The 22,497-nt window shown below is 47.3% G+C and overlaps 1 protein-coding gene and 1 pseudogene across 10 annotated transcripts in view; one reads left to right on the top strand and one right to left on the bottom strand.

Annotated features, from left to right (window-relative positions):
* Positions 1 to 22,497, bottom strand: part of CACNA2D4 (calcium voltage-gated channel auxiliary subunit alpha2delta 4) — a 132,814-nt gene that overhangs the window by 8,673 nt on the left and 101,644 nt on the right. For 8 of the 10 annotated variants that reach the window (XM_074826122.1, XM_074826126.1, XM_074826116.1 and 5 more), the window contains 9 exons: positions 18,604 to 18,665; positions 17,676 to 17,690; positions 15,707 to 15,751; positions 14,682 to 14,744; positions 8,691 to 8,761; positions 7,788 to 7,866; positions 5,940 to 5,992; positions 4,900 to 4,955; positions 3,499 to 3,519 (listed from right to left, as the gene is read on the bottom strand). In XM_074826122.1, the coding sequence (XP_074682223.1) occupies positions 3,499 to 3,519; positions 4,900 to 4,955; positions 5,940 to 5,992; positions 7,788 to 7,866; positions 8,691 to 8,761; positions 14,682 to 14,744; positions 15,707 to 15,751; positions 17,676 to 17,690; positions 18,604 to 18,665 (465 nt within the window). The remainder of the gene's footprint in view (positions 1 to 3,498; positions 3,520 to 4,899; positions 4,956 to 5,939; positions 5,993 to 7,787; positions 7,867 to 8,690; positions 8,762 to 14,681; positions 14,745 to 15,706; positions 15,752 to 17,675; positions 17,691 to 18,603; positions 18,666 to 22,497) is intronic. The other 2 variants (XM_074826118.1, XM_074826125.1) reach the window with 1 other exon arrangement.
* LOC141923696 (uncharacterized) lies at positions 2,017 to 3,031 on the top strand (annotated as a pseudogene).

The following is a 22,497-nucleotide window of genomic DNA, read 5'->3' as shown; positions in this document are numbered from 1 at the left end:
TTCAGTATGATGCCTTGTTCTGTATTCACCCTGGATTCACACTAAATTAATCAAGTAAATTCATCATTTCAGGGGCCAGCAGCAACTCTGTCACCAGCCAGGAGCTGCCTGGCTGTGCTCTGTCACCACTTGCCATCCCTCTGTGCAAACCCCACACTGCAGAAGCACGGAAAAGCCTCTCCCATTTTTGCTAATGAAGAACGCCTCTGACTAGTACCTGTCACGGGATGAACAGTCCTGAGGACATTCAGGATGAGCAGAAGATCCTGTTACTGAAGTGAATTTCAAAGGCTTAGACATTTCTGATGAAACATGCAGAATATCCCTGTGGTAAGGAGAGAAGCTGCAAACGCTTCCCAGCTCAGACCAGCTCCAGGTCTGGTAACTGTATTCTGGCCAGTTAAGTCCCTGATGGACTAAAGGAGTGTGAGGAACAGAGTGGGAGCACTTTCCTTCAGCCTTAATTCACTAGTGGCTGGGAAAACAGCTCCAAACTCTGAAATCTGGCCACACTAGTGGCCAGACTATTGTAGTCTGTGCCAGGGACAGACCTTCTTAGGGACATGTTTATGGCAAGACCACACATTGGTCCATCAACTACCAACCATCAAAGTTCTTTTGTGTTACCCCTGGATTCACAGCACTGAGTGACCGGGGCTGTCACCGCAGCACAGCTGTTGGTGATGGACTGTGCCAGTTCTTGCTCAGAACAGCTGTGATGACCACAAAGGTGAAAAGGTGACCTGATAAAGTTGGGGCACAACTGCTTGCAAAAATTTAGCATATTGCTCTTGTCAGGAGTGGCAAAGGGTCCTGACATAGCAGAGACTTCATCCAGGTCTTCAATTTTCCCCTGTTCCTGGTAAAGAATGACATCCATCACTAGCTCCAGCTTCCTGGTGTAGTGTCATCAAAGCAGATGGAGTTCAAGCAATATAAAAACCAGTGGTGTGAAGGACGGGGTGCAGGGAGAGGGTGAATGAGACCACTGGCGTGGAAAATATGGGATGGAAGGAGATTTGAGGCCTCCCAGCCTCAGCCAGCGTTGAATCAGGGCTGTCATGCTGGACTTGGTGGGCTTGGAGAACTGGGTCTCAAGGGGAAAGTCAACTAAAGAGACTGCACAATCCACACCCAGGATACGCCTGGCCAGCGCTGCTTGCTGGCCTGACCTGCACACATGGGCAAGAGCTGCACTTCAGCTCCAGACACAGGAGTAGAGCAGCAACGCTTGAGCGGGAGTTCTCGGCCGAACTATGCCGTGGTGGCACTCAGGAGCAGCCAGTGCATCAGGAGGTAAGCAGTGGGAAATGCACCAGGGTTAGTCCCTTCAGGGGCACTTTTGCCACTGGCAGTAGTGCTAAGTCACTCACAGAAGCTGCATTTCTGTTTGAGTCTTTCATGACCATCTGCAATTTGATTTGCTCTGGGTTAACTTCATCACGTGCACCAAGCTGTATTTTTAAACTCTGCTAAATTGGCTTAAGTCCCCTGCACAGACCATCTTAAATCAGTTTCTTGGCACAGGCTAAATGAAAAGAAGCCACTTTAAAATCTCCTAACTTCTGCACAGAGACAAGACCTATGACAGAGATTATGCTTAAGCCTACTGCCACTTAATTTGCTTGGAAGCAATGCAGCTGCAGCAGTATTGAGAAGTTCAGAGAAGCCCAGTAGCATGTACATCATCAGCAAAATGCTTGGGCTGAACCTCTGCATGCACATGCTGGACATCAAAACGTTATCAGCACTCTGAGAGTCTGGTGGTCAGGGATTAGTAAACAGTCAGAGGAGCTGATAACAAATTGCAAACTTTATAGCAAAGAGTGAGTTAATTCCAGGCTGTCGTTGCTACCATCTGCACTTCCAGAAAGACTTTGTCAGACGTTTGGCAACCAATCCTTCTGAGTAGCAAAGGCAGTCGCCGCGCCTTGTTGTGAACTATACAGTCCAGATTGTGAACTCTTTCCCACCAGCATAAATCATGCACCCAAGTCAGTGGATTTACTCTGGGACATGAGACAAAATCTACCACTTAGTTACAAATAAAAACCACAGAATTTAATCAATTATCTTGTAAAGTATCCTCTGTGTACATTACCATGCACTCAAGAAGAAACTTTTGTGGGATATAGAATTCTAGAAATAGTCCTTTCTAGGCTGCATGCCTTGGCTGAAAGTATTTTTGGCTTAATTAAAAGCTTTCAAACCTGTGGTGATGTCCATAAAAGCAGAAGTCCTTATAAACTCAGAGAGGAATGAGATGCTGAAAGCAGTGAAAAATCTGTGGAAGCAAACATGTCTTCTCACCACCTCTGAAAAACAGATTTGCATGATGAGTGCAGTCTGAATATATTATGCCCATATTCCAACAGCAAGTCTCGCCTTCCCAGAAAGCAAGAGAACTTGGGAGCAGAAATAGGCTCAGCGCTGCAGAGCCAGAGTTGCACAATCAGGCAAGGGTGAGCATTAGATCCCCAGCCATTAATTCCTCTGCATATATCCCTGAATAAATGTGTGCTCAATTTCTCTCTCACAAAATGTCTCCTTCTCTTCATATTTTTTGCATACAACAGCCTTGGCATGCAGTCAAGAAAATGTTAACATCTCTGGCAAAAATCTACAGCCCCTTCTCAACAACATGTGCAATCCATTTCTTTCAGCCCAAATAGTATTCTTTCACCCTGCTACTCCTACCCACGCATGGACACTCATTTTTTTTATCCGTGAACACCCTTTCTTTCTCTTCCTTTTCTTCATACAGTAAAACACATTCCAACTGTCTCTATTTCTCTACCTCTGTCTCACACATACGTCTTGCTGGGCAGAGAGCAAATTGGCAAATATAAGCTAGATATGGAAGCAGGAAGATACAAACACAGCCACAGTCTGGACTCTGTCTTGGAGGGATTTCTAACTTGCCTGTAGGAGTGGATTTATGAGCTAGAGCATATACTTATCAGTTGAACTGCTTGGAATTAGTTCTGCATTATCCTGGAGAACCGGGCTGGGATTCATCAGAAGGAGCTAAGCCATGGGGTGTGGAAAAGAAGACTTAAGTTGCCTCTTAATGACTGAAGTCTATGAGACCCGTATAGTTTTTCCTGCAAGAGGGCACGGGTTGGTCTTTGGTTTTGGCATAACAACTGAAAAGAACGGGACAGCTGCGAAGCAAAGTGAAGGACGTGCCATGGTACACAGGCTACAGGACCATCTGTGTCATGACTGATGGTGTTGTCTGTGCCCGCAGTCCCTGAGGAGTTTGGTGTGTCCCCTCTTTTATTGACTTCTCAGTGACAGACCTTCAATCACCAGCTCAGCTAAACGAGCAACAGCATTGTGTGCTTCTCTGCAGTGTCAGGAAATTGAGCCAGGCACTGCCTTGTCCCTTTCACACCTTTCTGCAAGTTCACCATTGTCCGAAAGATGGAAAAAAGACTGTTCTAGCCTGGGATTTCTAGATAAATCCTCTTTTCACCATTAAGTCGTTCTACTTACAGTGATGGAAGACAGCCTTGGCTGGAAGAGTCGCATGACACACATACACACAATGAAGATGGAGCCACATGACAGTTTCACATGATGGCAGCACAACGAAGAGATGAATTTGCACATAGCAGTCATGAAGGTGATGTGGGAGAGAGACAAAGAAAGCACAAAAGGAAATGGTGATGAGCAGGGCAGCAGTGAGAATCCCCCTCCCCTTTTCCTCACATCTCCTCAAGCAAAGGCTGAATCAAACTGCAGCCATCTAGCATCCCCAGCAGCTGCCTGCAGGAACACCAGTCCTCCAGCAAGAGCAGTCCCACCTGCAGTGCCACAAGTACCGCACTTGCTCATCTGACTCTTCCTCACTAATTTCTGCATGGAGCCACTCCCATTATCCTGATGCGTGTTAAGCAGCAGCATAGAGGATAGCTGCAACTGTTACCACCATCTCTGGCGATCCTCTTTGGAGGAGGTGAGTGGGACCTAAACAGTACCCAGACATTGGGCTGGTTCTCTGACTAGAAGGAAATTTTGCTTTCTAAAAATTACCGTTTCCCCATTATGCCAGGAGACTTCATTCAGTGCAGAAGACTCAGCCCCACAGTTAGCAGGGAAGGTACCACTGTCTCCACTAAAAGCACTGTAGTGCTGAATAATTAGTGGGGATGTAATAATGGCACCAATGTGGCTGCACAGAGCACTCCTCACCTTTCCCTTTGGGTCACCTCAGGACCATTAATACCCCCCTGCCTGAAGGGGCAGGGATGGGACTGCAGAGACTCCCGGGATGTTTTTATCAGGCAGCACTGCAGCTGCAGGGCAGATCACTGGATTTCAACCCAGACATACCCCTCTGCTGCACTTTGCTGCTGTGCAATACCATGTGCCATCTTCTCTCTTCCAGAGAGGGTCCACTGGGCAAGTGAATTCCCTCAATGTGTTATTGAACCTTATAGGTTTCTGGCTAGCTTCCTGGGACCCCTGCTGCTTCAGCACTGCTCTGTCCTGTCCTATAGGCCACCCTCAGGAAAGACTGGAAGCCTTTCCAACTGAAAGGCTTTGCAGCTGATGGTCTCTCTCATCCCACAGCACATAGGGTGGGGGCCTCAGAAAGAAGAGCCTCACCTGACCCCGGCAGCTACCCTGAGGAAAGCAAGCAACATGCTTCAAGTCACACACACCTCACCCTGACTGCTCTGGTGCTGTGGCAGCCTTAAATGGGGGTGGAAATGGGGGGAGATGGGGTGATGGTGGGACCTGGAAGCTGGATTCCAGTGTCCGTGCAGGGAGAGGTGGTGGGGCAGGTGGCAGGCTCCTCGTATGAGGCCAGTCTTCCCCATACAGCTTCTTCTGCCACCAGTGGCGGTAACACTCACGTGCTATGGGGTGGCTGGACTCTTGTGTACTCACCATCTGCCAAGTTGTCTGAGTGCCAGAAGCTACTCATGTTAAACTCCAAAAGGAAGCTGTCAAAAGAGCAAGAACAGAGGATGCTTTTTCAGCCGCCTGGAAGGATGCAGGTGTCAGGGAGATGGCCCTGTCGCCCGGTGAGTATCAGTTCTAAAATGTTTACTACGAATTTGCTGGCAGTGGAAGTCTGAGATTTTTTTAAAAATTTTTTTCTTTTTCCTCTCCACATGATAGAGTGTAGCTCTGTACCATGGGATCTGTACTGTGGAATATATGAATGGGTTTCTTCTTGAAGTACATACTGTGCAGGGGCTTCACCAGAGAAGGAAGGAATGAGTACAGCAGCCCCTGAGGCTGGGAGGGGATTCAGTCACCATGAGACCCACCTGAGGAGCAGGCACAGAGGGCCATCAGGGAGCCTGTACTCTGGCTACTCAGAGGTAGCTGTACATCACACTGAATTATTCTGTACCAACACTCTCAAGCCCTCGGAGCTGGATCTTTTCCACTCCTCCCCTTTTGCACACCCAGCAACTGAGCAGCAGCACTTTCATCCTAATTTGAGCTTGAACTCTGATTCCCCCCAGCAGTTTGAGGTGAGCCTGAATCTACAGCTTGATTCAAAGGCCTCCCCTCTCTCCTCCCTTGCCTGTCACTCAAAGCTGAGCTCCCTGGCTTCCTTCCTTCAGCCTTTGCCCCCTGCAAAATGAAGGTGTGCATTCACTCACCACGGGCAAAGGAGACAGGCAAAAGGACTCAGCATCAAGGATCTGCACGAGGCCCCGCGAGACCTGAGTCCTATTTCTGACTCCACCACTTTGTACTGAGTGACTTCAGGTAAATCCCAGACCCACTCTGGGCCTCTGCCTCTCAAAATGGGAATAGTAATAGCTTTCTGTCTCCCAGGAGCAAGGCGCTGAGCTGAATGTCAGGAGAAGGCTGAGAGCAATGTCCTACACGGGGGCCTCTGCTTGCAGCTTTCTCAGCTCTCACCCCCATTGGTCTGAGCCTCCCAAACACCCCCATCTTTTGGTACTCACATGAGGAAATCACTGATCAGCCATTTCACTGCAGCTAGAAAGGCATAAATTGGCTGGAGAACAAAAGAAGAAATGAGAAATACCATAAGGATATGGCCAGAGAGTTTATAATTGTTATGCAGAACCCCATGTTTCAGACCAATTCCCTCCACTGATCAGAGCTCTTGAAGACAGGCTGGAAATTCAAGGTCTGGGCATCACTGGAAAATGTTCAAAATACATCAAAAGCCCGCAGAGCTGCCTTGCTACTAATAATATCTTCTCACCCCCTCCTTGTCAGGGTCAGGGAGTTTATCACAAATGTATGAAAGACTTTGAAGATGTAATTGCTTGATGATTTCTCTCCAGTATGGATGACCTTGAGCTCAGAGCAGGAGAGAAACACAGCTAAATGGGACACCACCAGTTTAGGATGCTTTCATGTTCTGACAGCAAGTGGTGTTTCTGGGACAAGTGACAGCATTGCCCAGGATTTAGTATTATCTGCCATTGATTGATTATGTTTAACTGTGCTTTCATCCAGCTTTTCCTCAAGATGGCATGACTTCTATCATCTTCCTTCTCTTCAGCTACAAATTGGAAATCCAGCATTGTCCCAGGGACAATTCATCTGCAGAGTATCCTGCTGCTTCTTTTCTTCCTGGTAACCATGTCTAATTTTCATCTCTCCCTCTTATAATCACGCCTGTATCCTCAAGCCCAAAACAGATGCAGCAGTCACAGAACACAAGATAATATTCCATTACTGCTAACTGACTAATCTTCAGCCAAAATAAGTCAGCAAATAGTAAAATGTATAATGGTTGGGGATTTGACTGATTTTTATGTATGTATATGAAAAATGGACTTTTCTTGTCCAGGGAAAAGGAGAGAGGGCGGTTGAATGCTCACCTTTTTATTCTCTTCCCAATTCACCTCAGTTTTGGCAGCTCATGTTTTGTGACATTTCTTTCAGGAATCAGAATTGGAGGATATGATAAAGCATTTTCACTACAGTCACAGTATTTTATCTATCCAGCTTAAGTATAGCCATTGCAAAAGGAACATATTGTTAAAAATGTAACATGTTGTTAAAGAGTATTTTCTTGAAAATTCTTTTACTGGAAAAAATTACAATGTCACGCTGTAAGAAGTACTTCCAGCACACCACCTTTTAAAGTATCAAAAAATGATCATAACAGTAATAAACACATCCCTGTTTAGGGTTGCTTCAACTACTCTGAAGTGGCCTGAGTGTTGAGTAATTACTTAGTTCTGCCTGTTCAAGGGGAGGTTAGGAAGGTGGAGTGGGGTTAGATTATTAGCTTGTATCAGTCTAAAGAGAGGTTGCACCTGGCTACTCGCAAAACCATTCACTCTGATAGTTTGTTCCCTGGGCTATCAGCATTTCTCAGCAGCTTTAACCCCTCTGTTGCTCCAAGCCCACTCAGGTTTCCCTGAAAGGCTGACAGCTTTCTCCCAGATGCTCTGTTCCCCGACAGTGCAACTCCCCTTTTTGAGCTGCTGAATAAAACCATGCCCTATAAAACCATTCCTGTTCATTTCAGCTACTAGCTGCTTCCTTGGATTTTAGGAGAATCCTGGCATAGTCTAGTTCCTGTCCTATCTCTGGTCCTTCCAATTTTCAGTGAGATCCTATATGCCAATAGAGAGCCAAATCAGACACCACTGTCAGTGGCCATCACTGCCTCAGAAATCTACCTTAGATGAGTTTGGACATTCCCATCACTTGAAAGCAAACATCTACTACTCTTTTGGGGAATGTGCTACATCAAGGTGTTGGAGATGTCCTAGGCGAAAGCCTCCGCAGCCAAGCTCAGAGAGGGCTGCATGCCAACAGATACGTACGCTGAGCAGAGGCCGGGCACCGCTGCTGTGGTGGTGGTAGGGTACTTTGCACATCGCTTGATAATCATACATGGTCACTCTGCAATCAAAACAAGCAAGCAGTCAAAAGCAAGCGATCCAACTGCTTATGGGACATGCACATCAGCTTTTTCTAAAAGATTTCCTGTATGGAAGAATAAAGCCGTGGCCTGCTTACAGGTGTCTTTGCTGTTTGGCCAGTGCTGGATCTTGCAAAGCAGGAAATACCAGCTCTGGATTCATGTAACTGGGTCAGTACAGGAGGAAATAATGTCCCTAATTTCAGATGGTGAGTAAAGCAGGCTGTGAAGCAGGACAATTACAATCGTAACTACTTCAGATCCCCCTAGTTCCTGTTTACAAACCACTGAAACTCTAAACTCTCTTTTGACATGGGCTGGGGGAGTGGATGGAAATGGACAGAGGTATTTTAGGAGAGAGAGAAATGTGCTCGTCCAGCTGCAACTCCACATCTGGGGTGCTCTCAGACAACTGCCCCTAGAAAGGCTTTCCAAGTGGCAGGAGGAACTGAAGCACTTTATACCCAAAATGCCAAGAAGAGTTCCCCATAGCATCTTGTCCTGGAAAAGACAGAGGAGCAGCTGCTTTCTAGCCACACGGAGATGGGGAATTACTGTCTCTCTCGGTGCTTTGTAGCAGGTGGAAGAGCAGGAGATGAGGAGAAATGGGGTGTGTGGTGATGATGGCTGAGCGAGTCAGGGGAGGGGACAGGTAGCTAAAGGAGCTCTTGTATCAAAATAAGAGAGTCACATGCATTAGCACGTGCATTTTCCCCTGCTCAGGTGCTGCTTATGGGGACCAGTATGCTCTGACCCACACACCACCTGAAGAAAGAGAAGTACAGCATGGAGATCCCCCACTTACCGCCTGAACATGCCCATGTTTATCAGCTGGGTCATTACTGAGCCATCCACTGCACCAAAAAATTTTCCAATCTGCGAGCACAAGAAAGAAAAACCAGAATAAACTGACAACAGTAAAATTTCCAAATGCTCCATGGCTCCAGCCAATTCAGTCTGTCTGGAGGCCTACTACATATAACGAGTGTTTTATAAGGAGGTAATGTCGAGCTTTGTCCTTTGGCTGGCTGGAAAGCTTGAGGGATGACTTCCCCTATCACCAGCTGGGCATGCTGCACTGTTCCTACCATGCTTGGAAATTATTTAGCCCACATAAGTCCTTGCAGCTTGTGACAAAAAAAAGGCAGACTCTCAGGCTGCAGAGACCCAGGCACTTTGACTCACTGGAAGCCTGGGCTTGCCTGTAGGTTTTTGTGAATCCACGTTCTCTGGATCTGAACACCTGAGTCTCTTCCACTTGAGCCTCTCTGCTAGCCCATGGCCGCAGTGGCTTCGGAAACCTCTGGTCTCCTGCTGCCCTAGGCAAACTGACCCACCATGTGTAAGTGTGCTGTACATATTTATTTAGGTAGCAAACGCAATTTTACAACTCACTGCTGTGCAAGTTCCAAGCAGGCAAGTAATCCAAACAGCACAACACAAAACAGTCCATCCGTTTAGCTTACACACTATGCACTGGCACAGTCAGAGCTGTTGCACAGGCTCCACTCTAGCAAAAGTTGCATTTGGGGAGTAACAACCCCAAAATCCCACTTGCATGCCTGGACTAAAAGCAGAGCTTGTGGCCCTCTGCTCCCATTTATGTTTTGGAGTCAATAACCTCAAATACAGTCTGAATCCAATTCTGGGAACCACTGCTTTAAATACTTCTTCAAACAAACAACAGTTCTGGCTTTCCTGATTACTAAACCATGACAAATCTATTGCAAAAATGCTTCAAATCTGCCAAGTCCACTGCTTTGTTTGCAAGCAAGTAAATAAAATACTCATAAATAATAAAAGCGCAGATACAAGCTGTCCTCCATCTATTTTCCTGGCTCATGGGTCTTGACACAGTAAATAGCTCACATATGTCATTCACGCAGTTTGGGGGGACATTTTACTTTTCCATTGATAGGCTAGCAGTCATTTAGCACATATTAGCAGATGACAGATGACTTCATTTATTTGAGTGGGGCATTTCCACTAAAAAAAAAAACCCTTAGGCAGATTTACCTAAATTCATATGGTAATCATTTAATGGTAGTGTTACATGGTTATGAGTCTCTTCCCAACAGGCTTCAGAAGGTGTTTCACTGTATAAATCGATACATAACATGAACTCCCCTTTGAGCATTTAGGCTGTAATCATCTCAGACATAGTCAAATGTGTCTGAGCAAGCGCTAACTTTTTTTACCTCCCTCGCTCTTTCAATCTGATTAGGGTGGTGAGGAGGCCAGCTGCTTCTATTTAATCCAGCCTGCAGTGCCAGCAGGAGCCAGAGTGGTGGGATCTAACGCAGTGCAAGCTGCAGCTGGTGTGACAAGGGGAGGGGCCTGCTCTGTCCAAAGATGCTGATATCTGGCCGAATTTCTCCAGGTAGGCCATCATTCCTATAGGTACAACTATGAGGAGCTATTAGTGTAATTGAGAGTAAGGCCTAGGGAATGTGTTCAGAAAAGCATCGGCAAACTGGCCTTTAACACCGAATCAGACAGTCAAAGCTTGGTGCTCTTTTAGGTAGCTGTGCAGGTAGTAACACAGGAAAGCATCACTTGGCAGAAACCAAAGCAGTCCTTCACTGAAGCGACGTTTTGCAAAGCAGCTCTCATTACAACCTGCTTCCTCCAGTGACTAGCTGCTACTCTCCCAGACATCCCTCTGCTGTGTTTCTCCTAACTCCCAGCTCTGGACAGGTTTCCACAGGCCTTTGCTACTTCAGAGGTTCACAGCACAAAGCATCGCCTCTGACATCCTGCATGACATATGCTGTATCACATCCCCCTGCAGCTGAGAATGCACAAATGCATATGCAGGCTACACACAGGAAAAAGATGCATCCTGGAGCACACAAATGCCTCAAAAGGTACATCACTGCTCACAGACATATATGTGTTCATGCTTTGCTGGTTCATTGAGCAATTTGCATTTTTGGTACACACAAAAGCTGTAGAAAAATGGGATCTGCCAAATGGGCCAGGCTTTGGGTGAGCCAGAGGCCTCCTCACTGCATGGCTCAAACAAGGCCTGCCCTTGCTTCCCCACAGCCTCTGCTCAGCCCTGGTGGGATCTTGGTCTTTTAGCTGCCAGCCTGGACCCTGTCCCCAGAGTCCCACCTGGGCAGAGCTTGCAGACATACCCTGCATGATGCCTCAGGGAGAAGGCAGCAGTCCTACAGAAAGAGGTTTACTGAGCGATTAGTGAGCAAGGGGACATCTGGATGCAGGGAGCTCCAGACCTGTGATCTGCAGCTGTGCCTCCGGCTGGCAGCAAAAGGTGGCTAAAAAGTTCAGGGGTGGTCGTGGGGCCACTGCTGCAAACATCAGCAGAAACATAGCACTGTAGCCCAGAGCAGCCCACCCTGAAGCACAGTCTAGGCCTGATACTTTCCCTTCCTCTCCTGCCCTAGATCAACTAGTCCTCTCTCTCACTCACCCCCTTCTCCTGGCTCTGGCTATTAACACTTTGGTCCCTCTGTGATGAGTCTGGATGGGGAGATTAGCCCGAATTAAGATTACCCATTCTTCCCCAGGTAATCCTGAAGGGAATTTCCAACTCATCACTCATTAAAATCCTGAGTCCTTCTTCTGCTGTGGCTTCTGGCTGCTGGTAAACTTCCTGCCACCTTCAGGCAGAGGTTATTAGGCTGATCCCCCATCCTGATCCCCCATCCCAAGGACAGAGGGGAGCAGAGCCTGAGGCAAGCTGTCCTCACCCTGTTCCTGCATGAAGCTGCTCTGGTTTCCAGTGTGGTCACCCAGGGAAGGAGGTGCGGCCAGCAGGCAGCCCTGGGCAGGCAGTGGGCTGAGCGCATTGTAAAGCACCACAGCCCCAGGGGAGTGAGCAGAGATGGAGCAAAACATCTCAGAGCCCCCAGAGTGGGGGCTGACACCAGCTGCTGACCCTGGGGCTGTAAGGCCACAGGCACTTTGGCACCTCTCCACTATTCTTAGCTTGCACTTTGCCCCAGAAAGCTGGTGGTTTCAATGTGAAAGCTCCTCTGCTGCCTTCCTTGGGGAAGTGGGGACGTGTGTGGGGCCCTGCTTGTGCTGGAGCCGCCACAGCCAGCACAGCTCAGTGAGGTGCATGGCTCTCGCCTGTGCACCCTTGCTGCTTCGGCATCCAATAAACTCACTCCCATCTCAGCTGGTGGGGCAGAACAGGCAGCATGTGGGCAGGCTGCCCTTCTCCCCGCTGCTGGGCTGAAACGCTTACCCAGGCATCTGAGTCGAAACGCTGACCCAGGCAGCTGAACCGCTCTTGCTGGTCCTGGTGTCTGGTATGAGGCAGGGAGGGAGGGCAGTGAACTAGCTCACTTTTCCAGAAAGGCAAAATATCCACAAAAATCCAGGTATGGGGTTTTTTTGGCATTATGTTAAAGGATGCTCTGAGGGAAGAGTGTGGGATGGGGCAGGGAAGGCCACATAGCAGCAAGTGGTCCCACACAGCAACATCCAGGTGGCAAGCCTATGAAATGCAGGGCATTGATTTAATGCTGCTGCTGTCTTGAATTCCCTGTAGGGTTTAACAGTGTGGACACTCATGATGCCACTGTCAAATAAAAGCTGTAACTGGAACAAGATAAAGAAATCAGAAGAAAAGTAGTGGTGGACTCTCCGAGGTCAGGGGAGGTAACAGCTGGAGGAAATGACAGCCCTGGTGCCTGCCGAAATGCCTCATCTTGGAGGCATGTGGATAATGTTTATAATTTACACAAATCCACTATAATGCCATGTTTCTGCTAGTCAGGTCTTTCAGAGACGAGCTTTTGGAAAAACCCATTTTCCATAAGATGCAGGAAAAATACAGAGACAGAGCCCAGGAGGGCAGTGCTGAGAACAAACAGTAGAGGTGGGAGCTAAAGGGTGTAGTTGCCTTTATGTATGGACACATGCCATAGGCCTCAGTAAAGCACCTTTGAAAATGTCATGGGGGTCAGAGAAGGAAACGGCACTTCCTAAGACTACCAGCACATCCTGAACATGCAAAAGACCTGGCCTCCTAGAGCAGGGAGCCAATACAACTTTACAGCATTTTCCTCCTTTATTTTTCAAGTTTTCTTTGCTTTTTTTTTGGCACACCACGTCACTGAAGGGGCACTTTTACTGGAATATTCAGTGTGCTGACAGAAAAGAGGTTAGTTATTCCTTGCAATATGCCCCCTCTTGATATCTGTCTGTATCACCCCCTGGTGCCACTGTGTTGCTGATTCATTTTGCTTTGTGAGTCTCAATAGTTCTCATCTTGGCCTCTCTGAACTTACTGTGCAGTGCCTGCAGAATTCACGATCTCACCTTTTTCTTTTGCCAGCCTATTCTGAATATGCTAACCAACACAAGTCCAGATGGGAAACCATGGGACTCATATAGCTGACGTTTTCCATCTAAATATCCGTCTAAAAATTCCTCTTCTTTCTTTTCTGCCCCAGCTACTTTGAGATCAATGACACTACTTCACACTTCACACCTTAACCAGAACTTCTTTAACAGCCTCTTGTAAGGGACTCTGTACAAGGCTTTTAGAAAAACTGAAATGTAGTAGGTCATCCATTCTCCCTTATCTCCTGATTTACTTACACTTTCAAAGAATTATAGCTCATAAGAGATTTTCTTCCCTTATAGAAGCTGTGCTGCTTGTCCCAATCACATCCATTTGGTGTTTTGTTACTTTAATTTTAATTTCCATTTCAACCTGTTTCTCACATCTTCAAGAAAGTAATTTCTGGGATCAGATCTACTGCCTTCTGGAAATGCACATATAGTATTTGTTAACTCCAGTACTATGGCAATTTAAATGAAACTCCACACTTCTGTCAGTAACAAAACCGCTTCATTTCCCATTTCTTCTATAAGCCCACTTTAGCTATTGACTTATTGCTTTGTATTTTATGAGACTGTTCCAACACATCACTTTCCGACATCCAAATCCACGGCCTTTCATTATTTTGAAACAAATAGCTCTGTGGTGAATTTACTGGAGAGCAGAAAAGTATAGCTAAACCATGCAGTGTGTGGTAGTGTCAACTTTTCCCAGGCTGCACTGGATGTCACATCACAACTGTGCCCCTTCAGCTCCCTAGAAATGGTCATGGAGATGCTGGCAGCAGCAGGAAAGGAAGAAATTTTTATTTTTATTACTATTCTGAGTCTTTTTTCTTACTCTTTTCATGTCTGCAAGTTCAGTAAATCCCCCAGTTCTTTAAGTGTGCTCCTGTTTCCAATTTGCTTAAATGATTTCATCTTCATTTTTGCCTTTGGCATTTTGCTCTTACCATCCCCTCAGTTTCCTTTCCTGAAGAATGCCTGCTCTGACTTCAGAGGTGCTCAAAAGCACTGCTCCCTTCCCTTCCCTTCCCTTCCCTTCCCTTCCCTTCCCTTCCCTTCCCTTCCCTTCCCTTCCCTTCCCTTCCCTTCCCTTCCCTTCCCTTCCCTTCCCTTCCCTTCCCTTCCCTTCCCTTCCCTTCCCTTCCCTTCCCTTCCCTTGTCAGGCCACGCCTGTCTTCTGGGACTGTCTCAGATCATCTTTCAGTAGCATCTGTGCTGAGGGAAAGGAGTCTAATTTCCTCACTTCTGATAAAAAGATATTTTGACTAGTTCCTTCCTTATCACTGCAAACTCCTTCCTCACCTACGATGTGCTGTCACTCTGCCGGGAGGCTTCCCCCTCACCGCACAGCTGAATTTAATTACACCGCGGCCACCCTTATTACACAATTGAACTTCATTTGTTTTAACCAGCTCTGGAGGGTTATTTAGGAACAAGCCAAGCACATTTTCCTCCTCTTATGCTCTCTTACCTCTGAAGGTCTTTTGGAAATGAGTATAAAGCCATTATTATCAATGAGGAAGCAATTCAGAATCTGCAGAGATGAAAGAGAAGCAACATTAAAGACAGCTTTTCCCATGGTTGTCTGGTATGTACCACTGTGTGCAGGATGGAGTGGTGTGGGCTTGTGCTTATGGCAACAGCCTCGGCATTTCCATGCCTAGCCCTACGGCTCAGCTACCACGGGTTTTACACAACTGACTTTTCCCTCTGCCTCCATTTTGAGATATTTAGTTTGTGAGCTGTCTGTGACAGAGACTGTCTCTTGACAGGGCTGTGTGCAGGCCTAGCAGGCTGTGAGCCACACTTAAGAAGACAAGGCATTCTGCAGGAAGAGACAGGATATTTGAACAGCACTTCTCTTTAATAAAAGGGTATCTAATGCTTTCCATCGTCAGATTTCAGGGTATTATAACCACTCATGAAATAACCCTCTCCTCACCACTGAGTATCAGTGCTGGTCTTATTTTTGTTTTGCAGAGCAGGAAATGGAGGCACAGAGTTTAGATGAAAACCTTTAAGTGTCACAGGTAAAAACTAGGATGCCGAGGAAATCCTATATGAATATGGAATGAAAGTTCTCTGGTGATCCCACTCTCCAGGGCAGAGGAGCTCCTGTCCCAAATATGCCTGAGACCCAGGTTGAAGCAGTGATGTAAATCCAAAGAGGATTGTCCAGCACGCATGTCGTGCTGACAGCCACTCTCTTTGGAAGAGCTGGGATGCCAGTGAGACAGCCTTAGAGAAGATGGACTCTCCTGAGAGTCACTGGCTGGAATCCCCATGCCCCTGCCCATGCTCAGCTGACATCTCACAGCTGAGGGAAGGACCTAAACTGCAGGTTTGTCTCAACAGCAAGAGGTCCTGCCCCAACTGTGCAACCTCTTGTGAGGAGATGACAGACAATACCATTTTTTGGGGGAGACAGAGATCTCCACAGAGCAGGTAGTCAATCACACCCATCACAGGTACAGAGAATAAATCTGGGCAACTTACGTCATCCTGACAGCTTAGCGGACAGGCACCATCCAAGGCACTGCACTGGAAAGGAAATGCAGGGAATTAACCATGGGCATGATCTCATCTTACAGTCTCCACCTTGGGACTGCTGAGCTAAAGGTCTCCAGCATCCCATAGCTCTGCAGTTTAGCTGGTTTTTCCACTGAGATGGGCTCTAAGGCATGCACAGGTACCATCCTCCAAGTTGGGCGCTCAGGGGCTCTGCGTACTCCCCACCTCTCGGAGCAATGTCCCCTTTGCTGAGGGCTCTGATCCTGCACCTGCCTCCCTGACACACTTCCTGCAGTACCTATGCACTTTGAGCAGAGGTGGCACTTATAAAGAAAGGGGGCAGCATCAAGCTCTCTGGCTGCAAAAGCAAAAGTTATTGTGCACCAGTGGTAAACTAGCATGCATTTCAGCATCTGCTAGTATCTGGACTAAACACATGGCATGGTATTTTAGATCATGATTCTACTCAGGCAGGGATTTTTTGTTGTTGCTGTTTGTTTCTTTATTCTCCAGGCAGCTAATGATAAATAGGATGTGAATGGTGCTCATGTAGCCCAAGGCAGCATCCATTTGTTTCATTTAGGATTTCTGTGTACTGGACTTGACATGTGTTTCACAACACTGAACCGGGTGGAGACATGAGGGGTTAAGTGGTGAGTAACAAAGCCCTTCAGGTGCTTATTGATTTCATAATTGTTCTGAGTTTGCTGTGGCTGCCTGTGTCTCTCTCCCTGTGTTACTTTTTAATGCTATTTTCTCTAGTAGTGGAGGGAAGAAAGCTGACATGGTGTTGCCATTTCTGTACACAGAGTCCCTTTCCTGACAGAGGTTTTCTGCGGTCAGAGAAGGACACTGACGTGTGGACTAGCCTGTCTGCTCTCAGCCAGCTGCCCTTCTGAAAAACCCTTATACATAAGCCTCAGCCCCCTTTCTGGATGATTCTCAGTAACAAGAGTGAATTTGCCATTTCAAACCACAAGAAGATCATTGCTTTCAGTTAGAATTTGTTTCTCCTCTTGAGTTTTGCAGAACAAAACCAATAGGTCCACGTTTCTATCCTTCCGCTCAACTTCAGAGGAGGCTTGGAGATGCCTGAGTTTGTTTCAAGCCCTGGGGCTTTGCGATACTGCCTGCTCATGCTCCAGCTCTGACTGTTTTTTTGATGGTCTAGGGATGATGGTTTAAAAACATCCCTTTACTCAAAGTTGCAAGCATCATCTCACCCCTGCCTTGCCACAAAGCAGCATTGGGTTGTTTTGTCTCCCTGGATGTATGTACAGAGGAGGCCCTGTACCCTGGTGGGTTTCTTCCTTTGGTCAGCAGAGAAATATGGTCACAATGAACCACTATTATCACCTTGGGGGATAACCAATACAGACCCCAGAGCTCAGAAATCAGAGCAGAAACCCAGGTAAACCAGAGTGGTTTCCCACAAGAAGGGCCCGTGTCTCACACCATCTTCCTCAGCAGTGTGAGGACTAAGTCTCTCCACCACTGCTCTTCCAGACCTGGAGAAGCTCCAGCAGTGCCCAGTGCTGGGCTGGCCATGCAGCAGCAGGAGCATGGTGAGGAGCCTGATCTGAGGGCACTGGCAGCTTGCAGGGAGCCCCTGCGGAGGGAAGCAGAGCTGAACCTGAGCTTCCCAGTTGCTCTGAGACCACATCTACTGCCTTATGGCACAGCTCCCTCCTCAGAGATCAGCCTACCTCACAGTTTCCTCCTGCTGTTGGTCAGGTCTCTGAAATGCTGTGACCCAGAGCTCTTTCAGCTTTGCCAAAGACACTTAATTACTGTGAAGACAAACACAGCCTACAACAGGCTTGGACTGTCTCCAGTGACTACAGACAAGGGACAGTGCCTAAAATACACTGGCACATAAACGACACAATTACGAAGCTGAGTTGCGGCGAGGCACGCTGGGATGCCTCCCTGTCCCCAGCTTTTGTCTACTTACATCACTGTCATTGGGCTGGGAGACGGGAGGCACAGCGTGGACATCCAGAGCGGCACAGCATGTGGTGAAGCGGGAGAGAGAGAGAGAAAACAAAATCTGTTAGTCATTCCTCTGTCAAACGGCAGTCACGTCCTGGGAAACCATACGCAGGCTTTTTTCATACCAGCACCTACCAGGGCTGCAACATGCAGGCACTTGGCACACAGGTCTCCTTTCAGCTTCTTTAATAAGCCTTCCCAGTTTCACTGAATGCCCATGGGGGCTTGTTTGTGTGAGGACTGCCTGGGTATGGCCCTCAGGAGATTTTTAAAAACAAAGCTCTCTGCTGATGCTTCAGGATGTGCTCACATGCTTTGCAGAAGTCTTTTTAGCTCAGGTTAGGTTTATGTGATCTCTCACCTGCGAGGATGCTCCTGCCACTATGGCGAACTCTGGACTTTTCCTCTTGCTTTTTCCAGCAAGAGTGCCCCAAATTAGGATAACACTGAAAGCTTATCCCTGGAGCAAATAATTTTTATTTTGGCAAGCTGGTAGAATTTTGTTACCTTTATCAAGATGTAAGAGAGGGCAGTAGATAGTTTTTACATGTGCTCAAAATTGCAGATTTCCATGAGGTTTCTGAAAGGCTGAATGAGCACAAACATATTTCCACAATTAAATGTGTCATATGCAGCAGAGCTAATGCCAGGCCAGGATGCTGACACTGTCAACATGGCATTTGCAGAACAGACTCATGGCTCACATGGCATTAGTGCCGTCAAAGGATTACAGAAATGTGTGATTTCAAACTAATCTACTTCATAAAACTTCTAATATGAATTTCACAAAAGCCCTCAGCAAAATGCCATCATATGTGATGTAACATAGCATCTACCTAGCTGATGAAGAGCATTAAATTGTCTCTATGCATGACTGCTGATGCTCCTACCTGTTGTGTGGCCATCCAAAACTTGTGTTGGAGCAACTCCAGCTTAATTTGTACACCCACCGCTAAAGGAAAAAAAAGGGGGGGAGGATGAAAGGAGGAATGTGCAAGAGAGAGAAAGACAAACACAAGTTAATAAAGGAGGAGTAAATATTCGCCTGAAGTGATGGGATGGAAATTGCAATTGCAACCTGCTTCCAGTGTGAATGGTAAGTATCGGGGGATCAGCGCTGAGTCAGGCTGCCAAGTGAGAGTCAGAGGTTTAACAAGGTAGAGGAAAAGGGGACAATGACTGTACTGAGGTACTGACACCTCCCTCCCACTAAACACTACGGAGTTACAAACAAATTAACAACAAAAAAAAAAATCCCACAAAACCCCCCCAGGAGAGCGAGCGCATGACCTTTCATCTTTGTCTTTTGTAGATTTGCCAGGCCAGAGCAGATGTTTCTGATCACCCCAGCCTCAACTCCTGCACCACACAGCATCCATCAGAAATAAAGTAGGCCAGTGTGAGGAAGGGATTCATTCGAAAATCCACCTGTCTCAAGGGGACACCACAGTAATTTAGATTGCTCCTAAGCCACTACAAAAGCACAAAAATACGAATGTCACTTGCCAGAAAAGTGTTGATTAGAAGTAGTGCTTTGGTACCCAGTCCTAGCCTAGTGCATGCTGGGCTAAGCAAAAGTGTGTGTGTTTCTTAATGAAGTGCGTCCTAATTTCTTGGCTTAATTTCTCTTCTATTCCCAGCATCATATTGCTGAAGTAAGGCATAGCGCCACAGGAGAAGAAACGGTGCAGGATCTCCCCGACAGAATAACCTAGCCGTCCCCAGGTGGGTTGCCTACAAGCAAACGTAATAACCACGCAGTCATGCGCATCCTAGCATGGTGACGGGGAACAACAGGGCTGTGTGACAACTAGTTGAACCCAAGAGCTCTGCAGGAATTACAGCCTCAAGCAGGACCTTGAAATAGAATATAAAGTGCAAGTGAGGGAGAAAAAGAAGTACAGAGAGGGAGAGTTTGAGTCTTTTTTCACAACCACCAATATCGGGCGGATGAAGTGTTGCTGTTTCTACAGATTTCCTCTGAATTAGCAGCAGCTTCAAAGGGGGGAACAGATCCTTTAAATCTGAATCATGCCGTGTGGGTGCTTTTAACTTAACAGTATGATCTGATGCTCTAATTCAGATGGGTATGAATTAAAACTGGAGTATGCAATGGTGTATTTTCTTGCAGCAGGTACAAGAGACCCTGGCACCTACCATCAGCTCTGCCTTTTATACCAGTGTCCTTGTCACATTCCCACTGCTGGTACATCTTACAAAATCCCATTCACAGGCGCATTTCTTATCCAGCTTTCCCTGCTGTAGACTGAATCTGACTGCCTGTACGTGGGGGTAAGGAATGATTTTGTAGAGCTGCCTTGCCCTAAGCCTTGCAGAACACAAACCAGACAAGACAAAGTATGGAAACAAAGGAGGAAGGATGAGGCTGAGTCCAGCCCAGGTGAAGATTCATCAGCTTCAGCAGGGCTATCGCAGGCATGGTTTGGCTTGGTGCCCACAGTGACAAATCGGCAGTCTGTGACAGAAGGCAAATGGTGCTGTTGCTGCTGAGTCCGATGAGGCCCACGCATCTGATTTGGTATGTAGCTTTAAATAAATTCATAGTTATCCTTTAAAACCATCTCAAGAAAGAGTTATTCCCCTTATCACAGCAGATCACATCAATGGGACTGAGCATTACCCAGGACATATAGTTTTTATGAGACTTGAAGAGGAGTTGATAGCTACATAACACCTTGCCATGCAGAGACTTGCTCAATGGCTCATGCCTCTGCCCAGGACGTATGTACTGAACTTGGACAGAGTTGCTTGCAACATGAGGAAGGAGAATACGTGAGGGTTCGCACTGGTGGCTGGTGGTTGGGACAGAAAGCAGAGTCTCCCAGCTCTCTTCCTCTTTCCACATCACTCACAGCCATGTCTAACCTGTCTGTACCATCTGTCAGCAAGCCTTGTCCTTTAGACGCAGTCTTTGCAGTTCTAGCCTCCCTGTAGGGCTTGCGCTTACTCATCTTCTCTGCACTATCCCTTTCTTTCCTTCCCAGCGGTCCAGCACACATTTCTAGCTATTCCCCATGGAGCTGCAGTGAGCACCACTCTCACACCATGGCACAGTCTGAAAAGGTGATTGAAAGCAAAGCTGGGGGTTATTCTGCCTGGCAGCCAGGTTTGTCTGTCTGGATGGTACCCATCACAGGGAACCATACTAGAGGGATTACTCCATGCTTCTGCCTGGCAGCACCACTCCTCACCAGCCGGTGTGGATTGGCAGCTCCTGGCAAGAACTGTGAGAAACTTCCACACATTCAGGTGACCTGAGGAAGACATGGGAGCTGAGGACAAACAGGTCACAATCACTCTCCCGGTGCTAGTAACAAATAGTTGCCTGGGTGCCTTCAGGCTGTTGGTGAGGCCAGGGAGAAAGGAGGAAAGCAGTGATTCAGTCCGAGCTAAGGATGATGCTACAGCTCAGGTGAGAGGGAGAAAACTGGAATAAACCCCTCTCCGATTGTTCCAAAGTATAACTGATTGTTAATGAGCTTTTCACCCTGGTGGCAAAGAGTATGCTGCATGAGCGGGAAGATCCGAGGTCCATGAAATGGTGAGTGGCCCTGGTGTGCAGAACAGCAACAACCATAGAGTCCTCGGAGAGACCATGGCTAATAGTTTTATTCCTAGTAATGTGCAAACAACCTGTGCAACTGTAGCATCCCAGCAATGAAATAAAACATGAGGACAAGCAATGCGGCACACCTTGCATAGTTAGATGTTGCTTCACCATGTCGACGAGCTACGCAGAGCTGTGCACAACTTCCCACCAGCAGGCACCTTGCCTGCAAAGCCGAGCTGTGCCCACCGCACGGCTGCAGCTGGACTTCTCCAGAGTCGCGTGCTGCCATTCACTGTGGAGATAAGAGCCTTCCCCTCCACCTGCTCATCCCTCCATTGAGCATGTCTGCCTCATTAGCTCATCTTCTGCTTGTCTCTCTGTCTGCCTTCCTTGGCTTCTCTTTTTGATTATCTATATGCTGTTCTCATAAGGAGTTTTCTTAAGATTTAATTCTTGGGCCTGCCACACGACAAAAAGGCGTAAAAAGAAGTTGCAAGATTACATCCTGTAGAGTGCTTATCAAGATTTACCTTGCCATTCACAATCTGTTTTCATGGCAGCTGGTCCAATGGTTAAATAAAATCTGTGATTCAAACGGAAGAAGGTGCCAGAGCAGCAGAGCAGCCCTGCCTGTACTGTCCATTTGCATTCCCTATTCCCTATTTCTGAAATATTCCCATTTTCCCTCTTGAGCCAGCAGTGGAGCTGCCTCACTCAAAATTTTATTTGACGTCCCCTAAAAACTTTTCTTGAAAAATAGCTTCCAAGCAAATTAAAATGAACAAAAAGTCCAAACCAAGGGCAGCCTGCTTATGATACTGCACCTGACAGAAGAGGCAGTTCAAGTGTATCAGCAAAAGAGTAATTCTTGCAAATGTGAGCTACCAAGGTCCTCAGCAAGCTGGAGGAAGGCAAGAGAGGGGTCTGATTTTGGGGGAGGGCAGGCTGCAGGAGCCAGTGGGAAGCACAGAGGGAAGCATGACAAAGGCAGAGGGCTGGATTCGAGTGCTTACTGCACCCCTGTACCATCGGGCTGTGTCGGGGAGGGCAGGGGATGCTCCTGTCACTGCGTGGATGTAACTGCACCTGACACTTGCTCTGCACATACGGCTGAGCACACCCTCCCCGCTGCAAACCAAATTCAGGGGAGCGAACCATGGGTGCAAATGCTCCTCCCTTTCACCTTTGTCGCAACTACCCCCTACCAGCACTC

This window comes from Strix aluco, chromosome 5 (assembly GCF_031877795.1).
Source record: "Strix aluco isolate bStrAlu1 chromosome 5, bStrAlu1.hap1, whole genome shotgun sequence".
NCBI lineage: Eukaryota > Metazoa > Chordata > Aves > Strigiformes > Strigidae > Strix > Strix aluco.
The sequence above is the reverse complement of the archived record's forward strand: the minus strand, read 5'-3'. Positions and strand labels throughout refer to the sequence as shown.